The sequence below is a fragment of the Mustela putorius genome, unplaced genomic scaffold (genome assembly GCF_011764305.1).
Source record: "Mustela putorius furo isolate JIRA1106 unplaced genomic scaffold, ASM1176430v1.1 tig00003834_pilon_pilon_pilon, whole genome shotgun sequence".
NCBI lineage: Eukaryota > Metazoa > Chordata > Mammalia > Carnivora > Mustelidae > Mustela > Mustela putorius.
The window spans coordinates 59,292,409-59,314,069 of NW_025421987.1; the positions used below are offsets into that span (position 1 = coordinate 59,292,409).

At 39.9% G+C, this 21,661-nt stretch overlaps 1 protein-coding gene across 7 annotated transcripts in view; it reads right to left on the bottom strand.

Moving 5' to 3' along the window:
- Positions 1-21,661, bottom strand: part of PLCH1 (phospholipase C eta 1) — a 217,284-nt gene that overhangs the window by 41,039 nt on the left and 154,584 nt on the right. For all 7 annotated transcript variants that reach the window (XM_013057739.2, XM_013057741.2, XM_045088543.1 and 4 more), the window contains 4 exons: positions 19,496-19,589; positions 16,972-17,175; positions 6,913-7,033; positions 986-1,157 (listed from right to left, as the gene is read on the bottom strand). In XM_013057739.2, coding sequence (XP_012913193.2) covers positions 986-1,157; positions 6,913-7,033; positions 16,972-17,175; positions 19,496-19,589 — 591 coding nt within the window. The remainder of the gene's footprint in view (positions 1-985; positions 1,158-6,912; positions 7,034-16,971; positions 17,176-19,495; positions 19,590-21,661) is intronic.

Consider the following 21,661-nt stretch of genomic DNA (forward strand, 5'->3'; position numbering starts at 1 on the left):
TTCTCATTTCACTGACAGAAAAATAGGTTTTGACCAATTCCAAAGATAAATCCTCTGCATCTTTCCCATTTGCTGCCCTCCCTCAGAGCCCCTGTTACTTAAGTAGTCCTAGGAAATTACACTGTTTGACTTTCTTCTGCCTCCTTTGTGATACTTGGTTTTTTTGGTACACATTTCTTTTAAGTAAAATGTAACCCCATTTGAATATTAATATCCTGCCACTCTTCCTTAGATCTTTAGTCTTAAAATAACATGACTACCCAAGATGGACTTAGTCCAAACACACAAAGTTAACTGGAATTACGTAAAATCGCAAAGTCACCCATGTGAGATCTCAAATAACTATTTTTTTCTGGCTATTCTGTGTATTAATAATATTCATTGCAGGTAGTAAATTTCTTCCCTCAGAAAAATCTGTTCATGAAATGTCATTCTATTCACCTACTGCTACTTCGCGTACACACGAGTCCTGTGGGGCATTATGTCTGTGCCCATGCTCTCCGGAAAGCAAGCTCTTCTCACTTACCTAACCACGGCTGATCAACCGTAAAGACTATTGTTTGTCTGCTCATTCTTCTTTTCTTTTCTTTTTTTTGACAGACAGTTATCGGACCTTGAAGTGCGAGAGAAGAATCTGAAAGAAATGCTTTCAGATATGGACACAAAGAGCCTCCTCTTCCTCTGTACCCCTGCACCCACACATACACCACGGTCAATTACTACCGGCTAAAATAGTAAACATTTGGCTTACAGTATTGATCTTTTCACATCACAAAAACAAATCCCAGAAGATGTGATCAGTCAATAACAAGCTCTTTCTGTAGATATAACTATTAATAAAGCGGAACAAGATGCATCCACAAATCTAGATGACTCTTCATGGATTGACTCTATTGTTCTCTTGATAAATGAGGTTTTAGTCCTTAAGGGAGGGAGGGCTTCGTTGGTCATTAATGCCTTTGACTGCATTCCTTGGGGTAATTACCTTCACTAGGATTTTGCCTTTCAAACTTTGAGGGCTTGGGAGTTGCTTGGTCTCTCCTGTGTCTACAGATGACAGGTCCAGTTTGTCTCCAAATATTCCTTTCAGGTACTGAGCAATCTTCCTCTGCTGCTGGACACTGCAGTGATTCTCAATGGACAGTATGACTGGGAACCTAAGAGGACAGCAACAGATTCTAAAGGCATCACATAGAGGCAACTCACAGGGCTGTCTGAATATCATTCTGTATTCATTATGTCCTTAGAATCCTGGTGACAGTATTTGGGAGAGCTATGATGATTAAAATGAGAAAGATGGAAGATGTATTTTTTTTTAAGATCTTATTTATTTATTTGGGAGAGAGAGAGAGAGAGAGAGAACAAGTAGGGGAGCGGCAGGCAGAGGGAAACACAGGCTGCCCATTGAGCAAGGAGACCAGTGCAGGGCTCAACCCCAGGACTCATGACCTGAGCAGAAGGCAGACACCTAACTGACTGAGCCACACAGGTGTCCCATGAAAGATGCATTTTTTTAAAAAAGATTTTATTTATTTATTTATTTGACAGATCACAAGCAGGCAGATAGACAGGCAGAGAGAAAGAGAGAGAGAAGAGGAAGCAGGCTCCCTGCTGAGCAGAGAGCACGATGTGGGGCTTGATCCCAGGGCCCTGGGATCATGACCTAAGCCAAAGGTAGAGGCTTTAACCCACTGAGCACCCAGGCACCCCAGAAAGCATTTTTTAAGAAACTCTGCTGACCAAAATTGTTTTGCTAGGTATAGTGGCTGAACAAAATATCAACCATGTGGGACGACCTCATTTAATATTTTGCATTTAAAAAAATGTTTCATTCATTATGTCTCTTTAAAAAAAAAAAAGAGGCAATTTTAAGAGAGATAAGCCTAAAGAAAGAAAACTCATATATTGTAATTTTGTCTTATTTATTCAAAAATCTAAAGGAGGCAAAAATATATAATGGGGAAAGACAATCTCTTCAATTAATGGCGTTGGGTAAACTGGACAGCTAATGCAAAAGAATGTAACTTGACCTCTTTCTTACACCATCCTCAAAAATAAACTCAAAATGGATTAAAGACTAAAGTGTGAGACCTCACACCACAAAAATCCTAGAAGAGAGAACAGGCAGTAATTTTTCTGACATCACTTGTACCAACATTTTTCTAGATATGTCTCCCGAGGCAAGGGAAATAAAACCAAAAATAAACTATTGGGACTACATAAAATATAAAGCTTTTCCACAGAGAAGGAAATCATCAACAAAACAAAAGGCATACTAAAGGGGAGAAGGGATTTGCAAGTGATATATCCAAAAAGGGGTTAATATATAAAAAATATAAAGAACCCATACAACTCAACACCAAGAGTCCTCCAAAAAATCCAACTAAAAAATGGACAAAGGACCTGAATAGACATTTTTCCAAAAGATATACAGTTGGTCAACAGACACATAGAAAGATGCTCAACATCACTATCAGGGAAACGCAAATCAAAACCACAGGACACATCACCTTACACCTGCCAGAATGGGTAAAACCAAACACCCAAGACAAAACAAGCATTGGTGAAGATGTGAAGAAAAAGAAACCTTCCTGTGCTATTGGTGGGAATGCAAACTGGTGCAGCTACTACGGAAAACAGTACAAAGGTTCCTCAAAAAGTTAAAAATAGAAATACCATATGATCCAATAATTCTACTACTGGGTCTTTACCCCCCCCAAAAACCCAAAAACATTAATTCAAAATGACACAAACCCTTATGTTTATTGGAGCATTTTTTACAATGCCAAGATACAGAAGCAAGTTAAGTATCCATTGCATTGTTAGCAAATGGGTAAGGAAGATGTGGTGTGTACATGCACACACACACACACACACACACACACACACACACAAATATTATGCAGCCATAAAAAAGGAGTAGGTTGTGCCATTTGCAACAACACAGATGGATCTAGAGGGTATTAAGCTAAATGAAACAAGACTGAGAAGGACAAATGTCATATGATTTCACTCATATGTGGAATCTAAGAAGAAAACAAATGAATAAACAAACAAAAAGCAGGATCAGCACTATAATACAGAGAATAAACTAATGGTTGCCAAAGGGGAGGGGGAGGAGGGGCTGGGCAAACTGGGCAAAGGCAGCGGGAGGTATGGGTTTCCAGTTATGGAATGAATAAGTCATGGGAATAAAAGGTACAGCAGAGGGCACACAGTCCATGGTATTGTAAAAACATTGTATGGTAAAGGTAGCTATATTGTGGGGAGCACAGTATATGTGTCAACTTGTCAAATCACTATGTTGTACACCTAAAACTAATGTAACATTGTGCATCAACTACACTCAAATTAAAAAAAATAAACTTCAGGATAAAAACTTAGATTCCATTTTTTAAAATGTCTAAAGACATCTAATAGACCACTAAGTACAGATATTTAAAAATATATTATCAGCCCCCGGCTTGAAAATCACTATGGAGGATAAAATAGCATAATGGAATTTCACGATTTATAGCATCCTATGCCAAACAATTGAAAATCATTTGTATAGAATTATATACTAGTATTTACTTTCAGAAGAAGCAAGCATTCACTCTCCCCCAGTCCTCAGGTTCCTGTGCAGAGAACATGAAACTCAAGTAGACTGATTGCCAAAGACAGCCTCCGGAGTTGGTGGCCAAGGCAGAAAGGGAACCCGGGCTGATCTCTGCTCTTACTCTTCTTCTGACATTTTTTCTTCAGAGTAAGAAATTATTTCAAATTTAGCTTGCTGGTTTTTTCTACTTCTTTTCTGTCATGTATCTTCTGAAGTAATAGGCCATATATATTTTCCAGAGTATATAGCTATATTTAAATTGGCTAATATATCCATGTAGAGAAAAAAAATTCTGGGCTTGTATGGCAACACACGCTTCACAGGAGGGCCTATAACATACTGAAATTACATCCTTTCCTCATTAGTAAAACCTGATGCCAAAGATAATAGAAGAGATGAACCTTTGTAACCAGAGTGGGCTACCTTATTCTGATCTATTTGTTCTTGTGTCCACATGGACTTTATCCCAGAGTGTTAGAAAGAAAAACAACAACAAACTAGCAAGAGATTATCTATGCAATCACATCAAGGTGTTCTAATAACGAATTTTTAAATTACCAATCTGTTTATAAAAAAGTCGATTATTGTCTAATGATACTCAGCGTTAAAGCAGCACTTCTCAATGGGGGACAAGGGAGACCATGACTCACTGTTCCCAAAATAGCTATCTGTCAACATCTGAAGACATTTTTGGTGCTCACAATATTGGGGGGAGGGGGAGAATGTGACTGACATTTAGTGTGAATTCAGGACACTGTAACCATTTTACAGTGCACAAGACAGTTTCCCACAACAAAGAATTATCTGATTCAAAATGTCAGTGGTGCCAAGGCTGAGATACCTGGGTATAAAGAAGGCCTAAGAAAGAAAAGAAAGACTGAACTTTTAAAATGTGCTAAACAAGCATTATCAACTTTTCAAGTGCTTTTCTCCTAAATAGCCCCAAACTTGAAGTAAGCCCCGTCAAACACCCAACTTCACATTTTAGAAAACAATGGCAAAACCACTCCATCAACTTTGCTGAAACTAGCAAAAATGAGGGTAGAAAAGACCTGTCAGTTGATACCAATAACCAAAGCTGCCAGGCAGCATGCATCTCTCATTGCAACAGCATTTTAGCCTCATGGTTAATAAATAAGAAGACCAAATATTAAAAGTTTCAAAGGCTACTAACTTTTAAAAAATTAAATTTTACAGAATTTTAATTTTGTTTAATTCCAAAAAAAAAAATCATTTATTAGCTGTCTGGTATATTGCAGGCACCTGCTAGGCCAGAAAGAATGAATAAGACATAGCCCCATATTTCCAATGAGCTCATGGTCTTAAAGACTCAAAAGAAGGCAGGAAGCTAACAGTTACAATTGAGTGCTATATAGATATAACAGAAATCTGCTCAGGGTGCTAAGAACAGAGAAAGGAGCATTTAAATCAGCTGGTATCTCAGTAAGTCTGACAGAGGGACAGTACCTGAACACATGTTCAGGATACTGAACATCCTTCAAGTATCCCTCTTGAAGGATGGATAAGGATTAGGCAGGTGGAAGAATGGAAGAATGTGCGGGGCAGAGAAAGGCACATCGAGGTAGGGAGTTGGGAAAGAACTGGGGTCACTCGGGAATCCAAGGGAAGACAAAGGCAGAATCCCTGCAGAGCAATGATGGAAGACCCTGGAAGAAAGAGAAGAGGCCACGTCCTGAAGGACCTGGAAGACGTGACTGCATAGCACAGGGAGCTTCTGAAGGACTTTCAGACATACGGCAGCATACTTGTGTTTTCGGAAAGGAAAATATCACACTGGAGTGGAGAATGACCCAAAGGGAAATGAAAACGGAGAGAAGGCAATGGAGTCAAAAGATAATTTAGGAAGTAGAACTGACAAGAATTGGCTGAATCTAGAATGACTCAGTTTTTGGCTAAAGACACTGGTAGACAGTGTTACCTCTTACTAAAGGGAAATAGAGCCAGAGGACGTTTGGCAGAACGAAGTGCTGAGTTCGGGTTGGGACATAAGCTCCGTGATGGTAGAAGTCTTCTCTTTTGTTCAGTGCTGTGGCTCTCTGAGCTTACTGCAGTGTCCCTGGCTTAGAGTAGGCACCATAAAATACCTGAATAAGTAATGACATGTGCTGATTTTGAGGTACCGATGGGATACGTAGGTGAATTTTTACTAAGAATTTTTCTAGGGGCGCCTGGATGGCTCAGTTGGTTAAGCATCTGCCTTCAGCTCAGGTCATGATTCCAGGGTCCTGGGATCCAGTCCCATGTCTGGCTCCCTGCTCAGTGGGGAGCCTGCTTCTCCCTCTCCTCCCCAGTGTGCTCTCTCTATCTCTGTCTCTCTCTCTCAAATACATAAATAAAATCTTAAGAAAAAATTTTTGAAAAAGGAATTTTTCTACATAGTTCTAAAACTGAGGGGAAAGTTCTGGACATATAATTAAACAGCCCAAAAGTAGAACAATGGCACTAATTTAAGAAATAGTGACTACTGGAGTGTCTGGGTGGCTCCGTCGGTTAAGTACCTACCTTCAGCTCAGGTCATGATCCCAGGGTCCTGGGATCAAGTGCTACATCAGGCTCCCTGCTCAGCAGAGAGCCTGCTTCTCCCTCTCCCTCTGCACTCCCCCTGCTTGTGAGCTCGCTCTTGCTCTCTCTCTGTCAAATAAATAAATAAAATCTTAAGAGAAAGGAAGGAAATAAAAAAAGGAAGGAAGGAAGGAAGGAAGGAGGGAGGGAAAAAAGGAAGGGAAGGAAGAGAGAAAGAAAGAATGACAGAGGAATGAGGAAATGGAATAGAAGACCTTAACCCCCCAAAAAAAAAAAAAAGAGTGAGAAACAATGATGGGCTAGAGGGTAATGTTATAATAGAAGCCCCCCAAAAAGCAAGTCTTAAGGAGAAAAGAGTCACTATTATCCAATGCCAAGAAAGAGTCAAGTGACAAGTCACAGTATATACAGGACACCCAGCAAGGCTAAAAACCTAGGTTTTATTTTACTATATTGTAATATAATATCAATAACCTATTTATCACGTATAGTAACCTATGTTTCCAAACTTTATGAACACTGTAGAAATGCTGAAGTCAGTCTTCGCAAGAACAGGCTCCAAGGAGGCAATGTCCTGAGACAGAATAGGGTGAGAAATGGAGCATGAGAAAGTACACACAATGGAGCTCACAATTCTTTGTTGGGAAGGAAGGAGAGAATGAGGATCATAGAAAGGGAGACGAAGACTCCAAGGAAGGGTGTGGTTTTGTAGCTGTGGTACATCAGCCAGTGCTCTGTGTGCTAGCTTAGCGTCCAAGAGTTGTACTTACTCATTCTTCACAAAGGCGTGCTTGTTGATGGTCTCCACAACGTCTCTGAAGAGAATTTTTGAAGTCAGAGTATAACCGTGGTGGACCACTGGCTCTCCATCTGGGCCATCCCAACAGTCAACTGCCAAGAACAGAACTTCACATCAACAATGCAAAGTTTTCTGGTGTTTGTTAATATTTCTGGAACTATCAAATAAATACTATTCTATATTATATCAGATAAATATTATCAGATTAAATATTATTATACCTGTTATGAGCATGACAAAGATATCAGACAGAGAGATGGGTGTTCTGGCATATTTATCAGAATAAGGAATTAAAGATAATAACAATTTGTTTCTCAGTGCTTACAGTTAACAAAGATGTCATATTTATAAGCGCCCTAGCATTTACCAAGAACGCTCGTTAGAAATCAATCTAAAGCCAATCAAGTACACCCACGACTAGTGATACTTCTTAACGGGTTGTTTCTCTAATTTCACTTCTTCATTTTCAGCTTACTCAAGTGTTTTGGTAAATTGCAGTGACCCTCTCAAATCAGTAACAGAATTCTTCATTACTGTTCACTTAAACTCATTATGTTTCTTTTAGATTTTCATTTTATTAATTCTACAGGAGCTATAAAATAACACTGACTTCTTCAGTTCAAATCCTCAGGTCCTGCCGAGATTTATGTGAATACAGGCAAATGATTTAATCGTTTTAAAGTCTTGCTTTCCCGCATTGAAGGGAAAGAATGGTCGTATTTGCATCATAAGTTTGAGTGATGCCTATGTAAAGCTGCTCATAATACTACAGGATACATACCAACTGTGATTGTTACTGATAACACTGATACTGCTCTATGCATAGACAGCCTCACCGGCTCCCAGCTCGAGAACCACGACCACCACCATCCACCCTGACTAGGCATTTGCCTTCCCTGTTTTACACTCGACCAATACACTGGTTTCTCAAAATGATGCTTTCACCGTATTGTTCATTTGCTCCCAAGTCTACTCAGCACATAACACAGCATTTACTCAGTACATGTATGCTGAATTTATTAATATCCTACAGCAGCTCCTGCCGGCTTAATGCCAAGGTCTCCATCTCTTGTGCTAGAGACTGGCTAGCAGCTCCCTCAGCCTGTAACCACTTCCGCCCTGGCGCACAGCCGGAATACACTGCCCAGCCTTCTCTTGCAGTAGGATGTGGCCATTGAAATGTGGGCTGAAATTATGTGCACTGCTTCCACATCTGGTCTGTGAAAACTTGCCCTACACACTCATCCATGCTCTCTTCTTTTGTGATCACTACAGAAGACATGTGCTGGAGATGGCATGACCCTAGACCCCTAAGTCATTGCTTGAAAGACTCACTTATTAGGGACACCTATTTTGGACTTTACATAAACAAAAAAGAAATTTCAGTTGTTTTAAGGCACAGAGATTTTAGGTTTAACTCTTAAAGGAACTACTGTTGCCTTAATACCTTAGCTCTGGTCAGTCTTAGTGTTTTACAGTATTTGAGAAAACAACTGTTACAGTTTTATTGCTCTGAGAAACTGACAAAGCAGAAACTATACAGTTTTTGTAGTAAAGGCGTCACATGAAATGAATGAAATGAATGAAAAAGTCAAATGGTTTGCCTCATTCTCCAAGAGCCACAACTCAAGCTGAACTGTGAAAGTGGTTTAACACTGTATCCTAGGTGATCTTTTTTTCCTCCTCCTGTTTATTCTTTTTTTGTTTTATTTATAGTCTGATTTAAAACAATCAGATTCAAGTTGGTTAATTTTAGTTATGTAACAACCTGACATGATGGAGGAAAACAACCTTTAAAGGGATTGTGTCTATGGTTTGATTCACTTAGAAATTTTATTTTCTTATAACTTAAGTGCAATAAAATGTGTTTTTTCATGTTTAGAAAAAAAAAGTCTGACAAGTCAAACTTATTTTCTCTGACAAGTCAAACTTATTTTCTCCTACACCTGACAATCACAGACAGGTTCTTCCATTACACAAGTTTCCTCACAGACAACCCTACCTCCAGGACTCTGCTTCTTTCATTTAAGGTCAACCAAAATGCCCTCTTTCACGTTCCTTATCTAAATCCCAATCAAGGCTAAGCTGGGGTCCCCCATACAACCTTGCCAGTTCTGGTGACATTGCCTTCGATATATCATAGGCAGGCAACTCTGCTTGCCAGAGCTGAGAAAACTCAAAACTCTAGATCTTACTGCCATGAGTTTTCCCAATTTTTAAAATATTGAGAATGCATCCATTTTTAAAATCACTACACGAGCCAAACATTCTGCATGCTGGATTTGGCTAATGGAATGCCAGTTAAAACTTTGAGTTTTGGGGAGGTGAACCATGAGAGACGATGGACTCTGAAAAACAATCTGAGGGTTTTGAAGGGGCGGGGGGTGGGAGGTCGGGTTACCAGGTGGTGGGTATTATAGAGGGCACGGATTGCATGGAGCACTGGGTGTGTTGCAAAAATAATGAATACTGTTATACTGAAAATAAAAAATAAATTAAGAAAAACAAAACAAAACTTTGAGTTTCAATTAGGGCCAGACAGTTCATGACCACACCTTTTCCTTATTTTAGTAGTAGCTTCCTTATACATGTGCTTTGTGTATTACATCAGGGCACGATCTGTCCATTTTCCCCCTAAAACTTTAAAGCTGTTCACCATAACTATTAATAGGATTTGATGGGTACTTTTATGTGTCAACCATGCTAGGCTACAATGCCCAGTTATTTAATCAAACGCCAGTCTAGATGTTGCTGTAAAGATATTTTTTTAGATGTGATTAACATTTAAATCAGTAGGCTTTGGGTAAAGTGGATTACTCTCCATAAAGTGTGGGCCTCATCAATCAGTGGAAGGCCTTAAGACGAAAGACTCCCATTTCCCGAAGACGCAATTCTCCTCAAGCCTGTAACATCAACTCCTACCTAAGGTTCCAACCTGCTGGTCTGATGTACGTATTTCTGACTGGCACATCTCCATGATCGGGTAAGCCAATTTCTTAAAATTGACCAATCTTTCTTTTGCACTCTCATATATATGAGAGAAATCCTATTAGTTCCATACCCTAATAGAGTTACCTAAATTATAATTAAACATTGACTGTTAAATTATCCTTAGGAAGAAAAATGGAAAAGGTAAGAGGAGAAAAAGACTAATATCTTTTAAAGGCTGATACCATAAGAATATAGGAAACAAATTTTAAAGATGCTGTTAAGGAGATCCAAGGTTTTGGGATAACAGCATAAAAAGTTGCACTGTTTCTTTGGGCCTACAAATGAGGTAAAACTTATCAAAGACATTTTCTAAGAACAGAAGCTCCATCCATCTCTTGACATGTTCTTAACATTCTTTAATTTGTCTTTGCATAGAGGTATGGAAAGAAGGAACAGATGTTTCAAATGTAATTTGAGTAATTTAGACCCTGATCTAGCCCCCTTGTGGAGGAAAAAGGACATAACAGGGTTTCTCATAAATGAACTAACATCCTCACAAAGAAGGGATGTAGACAGGCAATGCCTTGCCCGTTTGATTATCACGTATACAGAAAAGCAGCTGTTAAAACTACATTGGGCATGAAAGAAGATGTTCTTTTGCTAACATTTATAACATAAGCAGAATATCTGTAGCCGAGGGTGGATCTTCCTTTTTTTTTTTTTTAATTTTATTTTTTTGATGTTCCAAGATTCATTGTTTATGCACCACACCCAGTGCTCCATGCAATACATGCCCTCCTCAATACCCACCACCAGGCTCACCCATTCCCCCCTCTCCAAAACCCTCAGTTTGTTTCTCAGAGTCCACAGTCTCTCATAGTTTGTCTCCCCCCGATTTCCCCCCACCCTCTTCTCTCCATCTCCCAATGTCCAAGGGCCGTTCTTCTAATGCTCACTTTTTAGATCATTTCATCACCTGTCTGCTCAATGAGGATAACAGCATTCCCAAATGGTAATGGGCATCCTAACATGTGGCAGTCACAGCCAGGTTCAAATGACAGTGAAGGTTCCTGTAAGAGCTCATACTGTTTAACGGGAATGCTGGCAAGACGAAAATCCTCTAACCAATCCCCCTGGCCACAAAATTACTAGGGGCCTGTTTTTCAATCACGTCACATATTAGAGGTCCCTGAAAGCACTCTGACAAAGGGTTGGTCAGTTCCACAGGCTAGCCAAGCAGCTAACATGACAGCTTTTCATAATGGAACTTAAAAGCGTTCCATCCTGATAGCCCTCCCAGAGATAACAGGAAAGGTTGTAAACCGATGATAGCAGTGATGCGACATCAGTTCCATAATGAGGGTGAAAATCCCCCGGACAGAACATCCATATTTATTAGGCAACTTGGGCTGAAAATCAAGGGAATGAAAGACCATGTAAAAAATATTATCCAGTTGATTTGCTGACAAACCCACTTCCCCAAAAAAGACCTGTTAGTCTTCCCCAAGACACTGCGTGTATCCTGACCAAGGACATTCCTGCCACTGAACTAATGGAGATGGAAAACACAACTTGATCAAACTAGAAGCTCAAAGGTGGAGAGATTCTTCAGGTCATGCTACCATGAAGAACCTGTCCGGAATCATTACGCTCTACCTCTAAGTGCTATGCTCGGCAAAAGCTGCTTCCAAAAAATATCTGTGGGACCTGAAATTTCCAATCCTTGACCTGCTATGTTCTATAAATCAGGTTCTTTATTCCTAACTCTAGTTATTTCAGAGTAAAAACAACTTGATCCAGATCCAAGGCAGATGACATAGCACTGGTACCTATAAACACTGGTGTCTCGGGCCCAAGCTTCAGCTGTGAGCTCAGATCTTCAAAGCACAGGGCTCACAGAAACTGTCAGGAAAGCGCAAAAAATCATGTCATCAAATTCTCAGTCTACAGGAACATCTAAATATTTAAATGGTGGTCCCAATCTTGAACCGAGCTAATTCCTTCTTTAAAAACCACCCTCCCCTCAGTGCTTCACTTCGCTTTCTCTAGCCTTCCTTCTGGGACCTAATGACCTTCATTTGATCCCTCCTGGGGCTAATCATGCCATGCAATGCTTGCTCCTCCAGAAAGCACATGGACTTCACAGAGAACAGTGGAGTAGGGGAGTTAAATCAACTTGCATTCAAATCTCCAGTCCCATGCTTCCTAGCTATGGGAACTTGAGCCACTTCACCACTCCAAGTCGGGGTGTCCTCTCAAGGAGGCTATTTTAGTCCCCTTAGTGTTGTAAGACTCAAATGAGAATGGATGGAAAGCACTCAGTCAAGACCTGGCTCACAAAAGGGGCTGAAATCACAGTAGTTCCCCTGTTCCTCCACACACAACATTCAAAGCCAAAGTGATAACCATAATTTTGAATACAACACAGATTCCGGACAAAGCTGATCAAGTCCCTCAGATAAATAGAATTCTTCTCCTCAACAAAAACCTTCCAGAAACAGTAGTCTGACTTCCACTGCCCACTTACAATAGATTATTCTAATAGCAATAACTTCAAGTAAGCCAAATAATAGGGGAGGGATTTGCAGCTATAAGCTGATGAGGGAGATATTGGAGAGACTGCCTGTCCTTTAAAGTTACACCAGAGCCGTACATGTTCTCAGTCGGTGTCATGATCTGGAGCAAGGTAAGCTTTTAGAAAAGGAGAGCCAAGTAGCTTCTATTACTTTGGTGAGTGGCAGTTAGGAAGAAGAAGGGAGAGACAAGAGAGGTCAATGTCCAATATCATCTACCACAGACAATTTCTAAAAGCTCTCATTTTAAAGTTAAAAGATCCTTAAAAAAAAAAAAAAAAAGCTAAGATTAAAAATCTCTTGTACCAGGGCGCCTGGGTGACTCAGTGGGTTAAAGCCTCTGCCTTCGGCTCAGGTCATGATCTCGGGGTCCTGGGATCGAGTGCCGCATCGGGCTCTCTGCTTGGCAGGGAGCCCGCTTTCCTCTCTCTCTGCCTGCCTCTCTGCCTACTTGTGATCTCTATCTCTCTGTTAAATAAATAAATAAATACATACATCTTTAAAAAAAAAAAATTCACTTGTACCTTGCTATAAATTGTCTTAATCAGATAATTTCCTTCTCAATACCCCAAACAAAACTGGAGGGTTAGATGTTCTGATTCAGGATAAGGAACTGATCATGGGAACATGATTAGGCTTGGGTAGGACACTGATTTTTGGGGGAGCAAAACCAAAAAAGAGAAGACTGGGTACTAAAGACCTGGAAAGCGAAAGAAATACTGCACAGGACACAGCAGTTAAAAAAATCGCAGGGCGCCTGGGTGGCTCAGTGGGTTAAGCCTCTGCCTTCAACTCAGGTCATGGTCTCAGGGTCCTGGGATCGAGGCCCGTATCAGGCTCTCTGCTCGGTAGGGAGCTTGCTTCCTCCTCTCTCTCTGCCTGCTTCTCTGCCTACTTGTGATCTCTCTCTCTCTGTCAAATAAATAAATAAAATCTTCTAAAAAATCGCAACAGTCTGGAGTTAACAATCACGTCACAGAGTCATTACAAGTCATTTTCCTTCCTTGGCCTCAAAGGACATGTCACCATTTCAAATGATAGGCAACCATCACTGTGAATCCAATGAGGGTCTGTGCCCAGGGAACCCCTATGCATGTCACAGACGTAAAACTTCTTGAGCACTGAACAAACAAAGGGTTGAATAATGGCTGAGAGCAGGATGTCATCTCGAGACTTTTAAAAGGTTTTTCTTTATGTTAATATTTTATAAGCATCTTCATTACTCAGTTACTTAAGCTACTCAATTGTCTGTCACTCGTGACAGGAGGCGTTCTCTGCACCAACTACAAAAATGCTGTCTTAAAGCATGAGGTTCCAGAACACTAAATCTGTAGCAGCTCTAATTGTTTTGTATGCAGACGGTTTTTAATGCCTGTCCACTTTTAAAATGTTAATTGACCCTTAGACCATGCCAGAAACTATTTGACAAAGACCCATCCAGTTACGAGTCTTATCACCTTACTGCTTTATTCCCTTCCCTACACTATTCCACCTCCCCAGCCCAGCACCCCTGTTTTCCACTGCTAATCCCCACCACACCCCCACCAAAAAGTGATTCCCTTTTGCTCCGTGGAATCTCCGTTCCATCACAAATTCCCTTTTATCATCAAACTCTGCAGAGTTCTCCTTCCACCTCTGAACCTTGAGTAGCCGCCAGCTTGCCTTGGAGGACACTACCTTTCTCCACAGGTGCTTTTTGTGTATAAATCCCTGACCAGGGGGCATGCTCCAGGCCTTGATTGGCACTTTTAAATAACTGTTCTCCTAGGGGCGCCTGGGTGGCTCAGTGGGTTAAAGCCTCTGCTTTAGGCTCAGGTCATGATCCCAGGGTCCTGGGATCGAGCCCCACGTCGGGCTCTCTGCTCAGTGGGGAGCCTGCTTCCTCCTCTCTCTCTGCCTGCCTCTCTGCCTACTTGTGATCTCTGCCTGTCAAATAAATAAATAAAATCTTTAAAAAAAAAAAATAACTGTTCTCCTATATTCATTTAAAAAATAATCCCCCCACTTTGGAACCTCACTTTATCCAACTCTACGTTTCTGGCATCTTCTAAGTGCCTTTCCCAGAGCATTCTTTTTGCACTTAAGTATCTGGTTTACAGTTTTTAATCTCCAACTTCTAATCTTTAAAATTTTTAATAAGGAATCTACCTGTCAACATCCTTCGTGAGTTCAAAGTCCACGTGGGCAATTTACTCAGTCTCTTAGCTTTGACCTTCCCAATGCTAACAAACTCATCCCCACTCTTCATTCATGTTCACCCATGACTCGGCCTGGATACAATCATCACCTGTAACTACATCAAAATCCCACTCTGTGATGACAATTCTCTGTTCTTGTTTTTTTGTATGTGTGATGACAACTTTCTCCGTCTTTTTATCTCTTGGTTGTCTTACCTCATTTTGTAGCCCCATATTCACTTTTTTTTTCCTTTCTAAGACTCATGAACCTACTGACTAATTACTTAAAAGAGCTCCCACCAACACCTTGATGATATTTTACACGACTTAAAAATCCAGAGGCTTGGATCAGTTCTATAATCTATCTTCACTGTTCCTATACCTAATCTTTCTCTCTCTCTCTCTTTAAGATTTTATTTATTTATTTGACACACACACACACACACACACACACACACACAGAGGGAACACAACCAACAGGAGTGAGGGAGGAAGAAGCAGGCTTCCCACAGCCCATCTGGGGAGCCTGATGTAGGGCTCAATCCCATCACAACTCCAGCCCATATCTAATCTCCTGGGAATGGGATGGAAAGAGTCTAAGCATGCAGATTTTATATAACAAAAGGATGGTTTTTAGACTGTTTTTGAAATTAATTAGGGTTTCTCCAGTTTATCTTATCAACTCCTATCCCATTGTTTGTTGATCTTAAGCCCCCAAACTGACTTCCCCCCACTTTACACTTCATAAATGATCCTCTCTTCCCAGAGAAAGGAGAGGCGATCAGGCTTAAACACTTTGAAAATCTCAGCCCCCATATCCCATCTAAAAACAGAATCTGTGTCCTCGTTTCTTTTTCTTCCAAGTCTCAAAACCTCCCCAAACTGTATCACCTAGTTTTCTTCAAATGGAAAAAAATGCCAAGTGACGAATCCACAGCAGCTCCCCCCAACTTCCCACTAGCCTGTCACCAAACCTATCAAAAGACACCTGCAACCTTCCAGCTGTGAAATGCAACCAGATTGGATGATTAGTGTTTGCTTTAACTTACTTTGCTGTTGCATGGAATGTTTTTGCCCATTTCATTCCTTAGATCCCAGTCACCATTCTGTGTTATCCCGGTGGTTTCCCCTTGCTCTTCCTGCATGTAACTGCCAGATCACTTAACTCCTCAGGCCTCATTGCTTGTCCGCTCCTCTCTGTGGGTGATCTTGTACACTTCCAAGACCTTAACTATCACATACAAAACTCAGAACTATGGAATTTTTATCTTGCCTGGATCTTTCCATTTTGTTCAGATATTATTATCCAACTGACTGATAAAAACGTCCAAGAGAATGTTACCAAATGACAATAAACTCAAGTGATAGAAAACGTGAATGCTCTCACCCCAGATTCCCTACGGTACATGGTGGCACCATTCACTCATTATAGCTCTCACCCTCATTTCCTACGTCCTTCACTTCTTGTACCAGGTCCTGCTGAGTTGTCTTCTTTAATATTGATGCAAGTCCAAGTTTTTATAACCCTTCTACCGAATCATTGTTAAGAGCCTTTCCCATCATTTTCCTTGCTCTATCTAGCTTCACCCTGTTTCTCTCCACAAACACATATTCTTTAAAAACAAAACAAAACAAAAAACAAAAAACTGTCCTCCTACACAGAGACGCATGTGATCTTTCTAAACTACAAGTCTGATGACACCACAGTATGTACTAAGACCTTTCATTGGACCCTTGTTACCAAAGACTAGAATTCCTCAAGCCCTTTAACACTTTACGATGGACCCAACTTTACCTTCCCAGCCTATTTCTCATCACGTTTTATCTCACACCTTACTCTTCATACTTCCACTTCTTTACCATGTATGTGATTGGTCTGGTGGAATTCTCACACTGTCCTACCGTTTTTAATGGCCACCCATTCTGCTAGACTGTCAGCTCCTTGAAGACAGACACCTGTACCTATGTCCCCACAAGCAAGACCCCATTCGAAATTTAATAAACGTTGACTGAGAGACTATGAAGCGTCTTGAAATCAAAGAGTGGTCCAGAACTATGTCTGCCATTGTCGAATCAAAAATACCTTTCTAGGAAAACTTTCATTGTCATCCCAATCTTTCGCCAACTGTAGGTGTGCTTCCTAACTTCCAGCTCATCTCCTTGCCTCCTGATTGGACAGTAAGGAGAAGTCAGAGAACATTACGAGTTAAGAATGATGCTACAATGAGCAAAAAAATGGTTCTGGTTCGTGTGTCTATTTCAAGTCTCCACTGTTTAATACTAGACTTGACTGACTTGACTAAAGGCCACATTCATCAACAGTCAGCAGAGCTCAGACAAGGCCCACACCTTCTACGCAGCGACAGCCCTCCTGGAGCACCCGGGCGTACATGTCCACTTTGGACTGGGAAAGGAGCTGGTCCCCAGTCAGGTATGTGTTGTGAGATGAGGCGATGTAGTAGTTGCACAGGGGCTGATCCATGTCCTGGTACACTTCCTGGTGCAGCGGGTTAAATATGTCACAAGCAGGACTACGCATGAAGTTCGTGAACCCTATGGAAGAAAGAGACCGTGAAGGACTGGAGCTTTCAAAGCACGGGTGCTTACTCAAACCCACTGGGGACAACAGAGGTCAAAGTACGTTCAAAGTCATTAGCTTATTTACACTCAGGACAGCTACTGGGAGGAATACTAAAGCAATAAGATTTGCTTCAGGTCAATGAGTATCAAAAATGTAAATACGACGGGGAAATAGTAGTTTAAACATAACCTACAGTCAACTTTTCAAGAATTTTGATTAAGTTCTTGGGAGAGGGCTTACTACAAAGCCATTCGGTAGCTATTGAACTCAAGCTATGACTGCGGAGCATGATCTAATAATGGGTGACTGATGCAATGGTCAAGCCATATTGACTCAGCTTGACCAGCTCGACCGTTGGTTGATTGACCAGCAACGTGATAAGTTATTAATTCAAAAAACAGTACTGTTAGTGCCATAGTTGAGGCCACAGGTAAAAAGTTAGGCACTGCCTAAATTCAGAGTGTGATTATTGGACTATGAAATTGGTTTGAGAAGATGCTGCTAGTAGCTGGCAACTTTTTAATGAGTTTAAAATAGTGTTTAAAGATCACGAAGAAATATAGAGAGCAAATGGACAGTTGCCAGAGGGAAAGGGGCAAAGGGCTGGGCAAAATGGGAAGAGGGAGTTCTAGGCTTCCAGTTCCAGAACAAACAAGCCACAGGAATACAAGGCACAGCATAAGAAATACAGTCAGTGATACTGTAATAGCAATGTAACAAGACAGACAATGCCTACACTTGTGGTGAGTATGACATATATGTAAGTTGTCAAATCACTAAGTTGTATACCCAAAACTAATTTGACATTGTATATCAGCTATACTCAAATAAATAAATATATATATATATAATGTAGAAAATCCTATGAGTTTTCCATAGTTTTTCAAAACAGAACACCTGAGTAGAAGAGGCACTCATCAAAAATGAATAAATATGGGAATGATCTCCAACAACCTAAGCGGAATCATCAGGGTAAATTGTTTCAAGTCGTCAAGAATTACGTGGGTAAAACAGTGTCTGCAAATATCCTCTGAGACTCTGGAGAATTTCTTCATTGCCTATCCTTATGTCCATAATGGAAAAATCATGTTTAATCCCATTTTGGGGGGCCCCACCAGAAAAAAAAAATTCTTGGCCTAAATTAATTTATCCTCTCTAGTTGTTTTAATAATGGTTCTTCATGAAATAAGTTTTAAATTATTCCTTTCTCTTAATTACCCTCCACCCCAGGAAGTAAACCGGTGATATCAAAACCCTCTTGTCCACACTGAGTCTGAAAGTAGAGGAGAATAGGAGGTCAACAATCTAAATTAGTAAGATAAACTATGGCTTTGGATGCTCTTGAGGGCAATGAAGTGCCCCAGTGGGGGTCCTCCATTAAGATTGCTGGTTCTGCCTGGGACTTGATCTCCTATTGGGTAGCAGCCTAAAGTTTATTTTCCCACATATTTTAAATAAATATAACTTATACATATACATACCTAAATTCACATTTATATGTAAGATCCTAGAAGCTAATTCTGAATACATAACTGTGGGCGAATTACTTAATTTGAGAGTCTCACTTCCTCAACTATATAATAAAATAGTTGTATTAACAAAATTTAGGATTCCAACAACCTCTCCACTGCTACCAACTAGGGAAAACAAGTTCATTGCCAATATTTTTTTTAAAAAACATGTACTTTCAAGTCCCTAGTGTCATAGGTTAGTTATTTTAAGACCAAATTTCCTTTTTTGCAATTACCAGGTTGAGGCTTTCCAAAATTAGCCATTTGAGAAAAGTCCAAATATTTCTTGAGATCTAGCATATGCATGGTGGGATAGAGTTGATTTGCTTGGAGTGGAAAATGCATATCATCATTTAAGAAGTAAGAGAAAGAGCAATATCATGGCATCTGTTTTGTAGGAAAATATGTTGTATTGTGAGTTTTATTTGAATCATCTGTAATCCATGAATACCTCCTGATTTTCTAAAAATTTTGCTAGAATTTAACTTAACAACCTGAATTGAAAAATGAGAATGGTTATTTTAAGGGAGGCAAACCCTAAGAGATTCTTACCTATGGAGAACAAACTGAGGATTACTGGAGGGGAGATTGGTGGGGGATGGGGTAACTGGGGGATGGGCATTAAGAAGGCATGGGATATAATGAGCGCTGGGTGTTATAAAGCAACGGATGAATCACGAAATTCTATCCCTCAAACTAATATTACACTATATGTGAACTAACCTGAATTTAAAGAAATCTTGAAAGGGGGAAAAAAAAGAGAGAATACTGGTTATTTTACCTTCTATGCCAAGAACATTTTTTGCCTTATTTTCTTCTGAAACTTCAAATTTTCTTACGATGTCAAGACAATATTCTGTTGTCACATTACTCATCTAAACAAAACAGAACATTAGTAAAGCACCTACAATTTCACCAGATGCATGCCTCTACACACTTTTTAAGCATTCCTGATACAGAGCAGAGTGGTTAAATGAGCAGTGTTTGAGATTACTAGTGTCAAAGCAACTTTATCTTTGGGAAATGATCATCTCAATCCTTCCACATTATCTTTCAGATTTAATCAGTGAAAACATCCCTTCAAGTACTAGACAAATGTACTCCACGAAGCAAAATTAATAAAACTGAACCAATAATAAGTGCAAATCCACTGCCAAAATCTACACATTATAAGCTAGTACCTATCTACAAATTAATATTTTCTAGACAAACACTAAAATTTGCCAATCATAAATACAGATAGAAAGAAATTATTCCCTATCAAAACAGAATGCTCTAGGTAAATCCATACGTGTAGGTGTAGATCTATAGATCTTCCTAGTGAATCAGAAGAGCAATCTGCCGTGATGATTCAAGATCACAAAGGTGAGTGAGAGAAAGTAAAACCAGAAAGCTAGGTGAAGCAGCTAGCATAACAAAGAATTCTGGAGCTAGATGGCTCATGTTCAAATCAGCCAGCTCACATCATTAACAGTGGGATCTTGAATGAGTCACTTACCTTCTCTGTGGCTATCTTATAAGGCAGTTGTGAGAATTAAATTAACTACAATCAACATGTGACATCAAAAAGGCAGTGCAGCCTACTAAGTAATTCTCAAGGTCGCTGCATGAACATTACATACTCAGTGTCACTGAGAAAAGCAAACTCTTCTGGAATAATTTCTTTAATTAAACAGCAACATGCAGGATATGATATTTTGATCAAAATTCCACTGAGCCCCACAGTCTAACAATGACATTTAAAAATACTAATGAATAGTGATAGGGGAAGCTAATCCTATGAGCCAGGATTTCATACTTCACAGTGTTTTTCAAATAGTCTATTAAGTCTTAGGTTCAATAGTTACATTTTAGTGAAATCTAATTTTTCTAAACTGTCTATCTGATAGCATTTAAACCTTTTGCAGGGGAACAAAAGCTCTGTTATGCAGCTCTTTTTTGCCTGCTTGCAAAAACAGAGACGGCTTTTTCCCCCAAACCAGCTGTGTAATACGCCTAATGCATCCATTGCATAAATTTCACAACCCTTACTACATTCAGAGGTTTATATTGCCAGACAACATCAGAAAATACCATAAAATAAATGAAACCATGCTACCTATAAGAACTCTATTGCCCTACCCAGGCTTGGAGCAGGCCATTAATTTGTCCGCAACATACTAGAAAGGTTTACCACGTACAATCTAAAAAACAAATAATTTCTCACAAAGTAAGAAGAGCCAAATTGATAACAACAACAACTAAAAATTCATGCGCCGTGGGAAGCCTGAGTTTACACTGCAATTACTCGGTTTATGAAGCAATTTGTTCAGACATGTAGGGGTCTTGTCCTGGACTCAGGTAGTCTACCAGGAGCCCATGGGATCTAAAAAATAAACAACAAAATACCATCATCCTGGGATAGAACTAGTTGGAAATGAACAGGGAACGTGTCACTAGTTCAAGATTCAAAGCAGAATGTGTTAACTAAAAGCATCCTATTGGGGAAGTAAATTGGTGCAACTATCAGTAGACATTCTAAGAAGCGTACAATTTTCTGGGCATGATCTAAAAATAAATGTGAGGGGCACCTGGCTGGCTCAGTCAGTTGGGCATCCGACTCTATGGATCTCAGGGTCATAAATTCGAGCCCCACGTTGGGTGTGGAGCCTACTTAAAAAAACAAAACAAAACAAAAGAACAGGAAGAAAAAAAATGAAAGGTAATCCATTTCCTACCAAAATTCAAGTATTAAGGTGTAACTTGGTGATATACAGTTGTAACACATAATAATGAGAAAGGAAATGTATAACTCACTCAGCTTCCATGCCTCCTCCATTCCCTGGTCTAATTTATTAACCTTCCCAGTAGCTAACCTTCCCAATAGCAAAATCCTGCATTTTCTACAACACAATTTTTTAGACCTTATTTTAAAAATTACTGTGAGATTTTGCTGTATGAAGCAGGG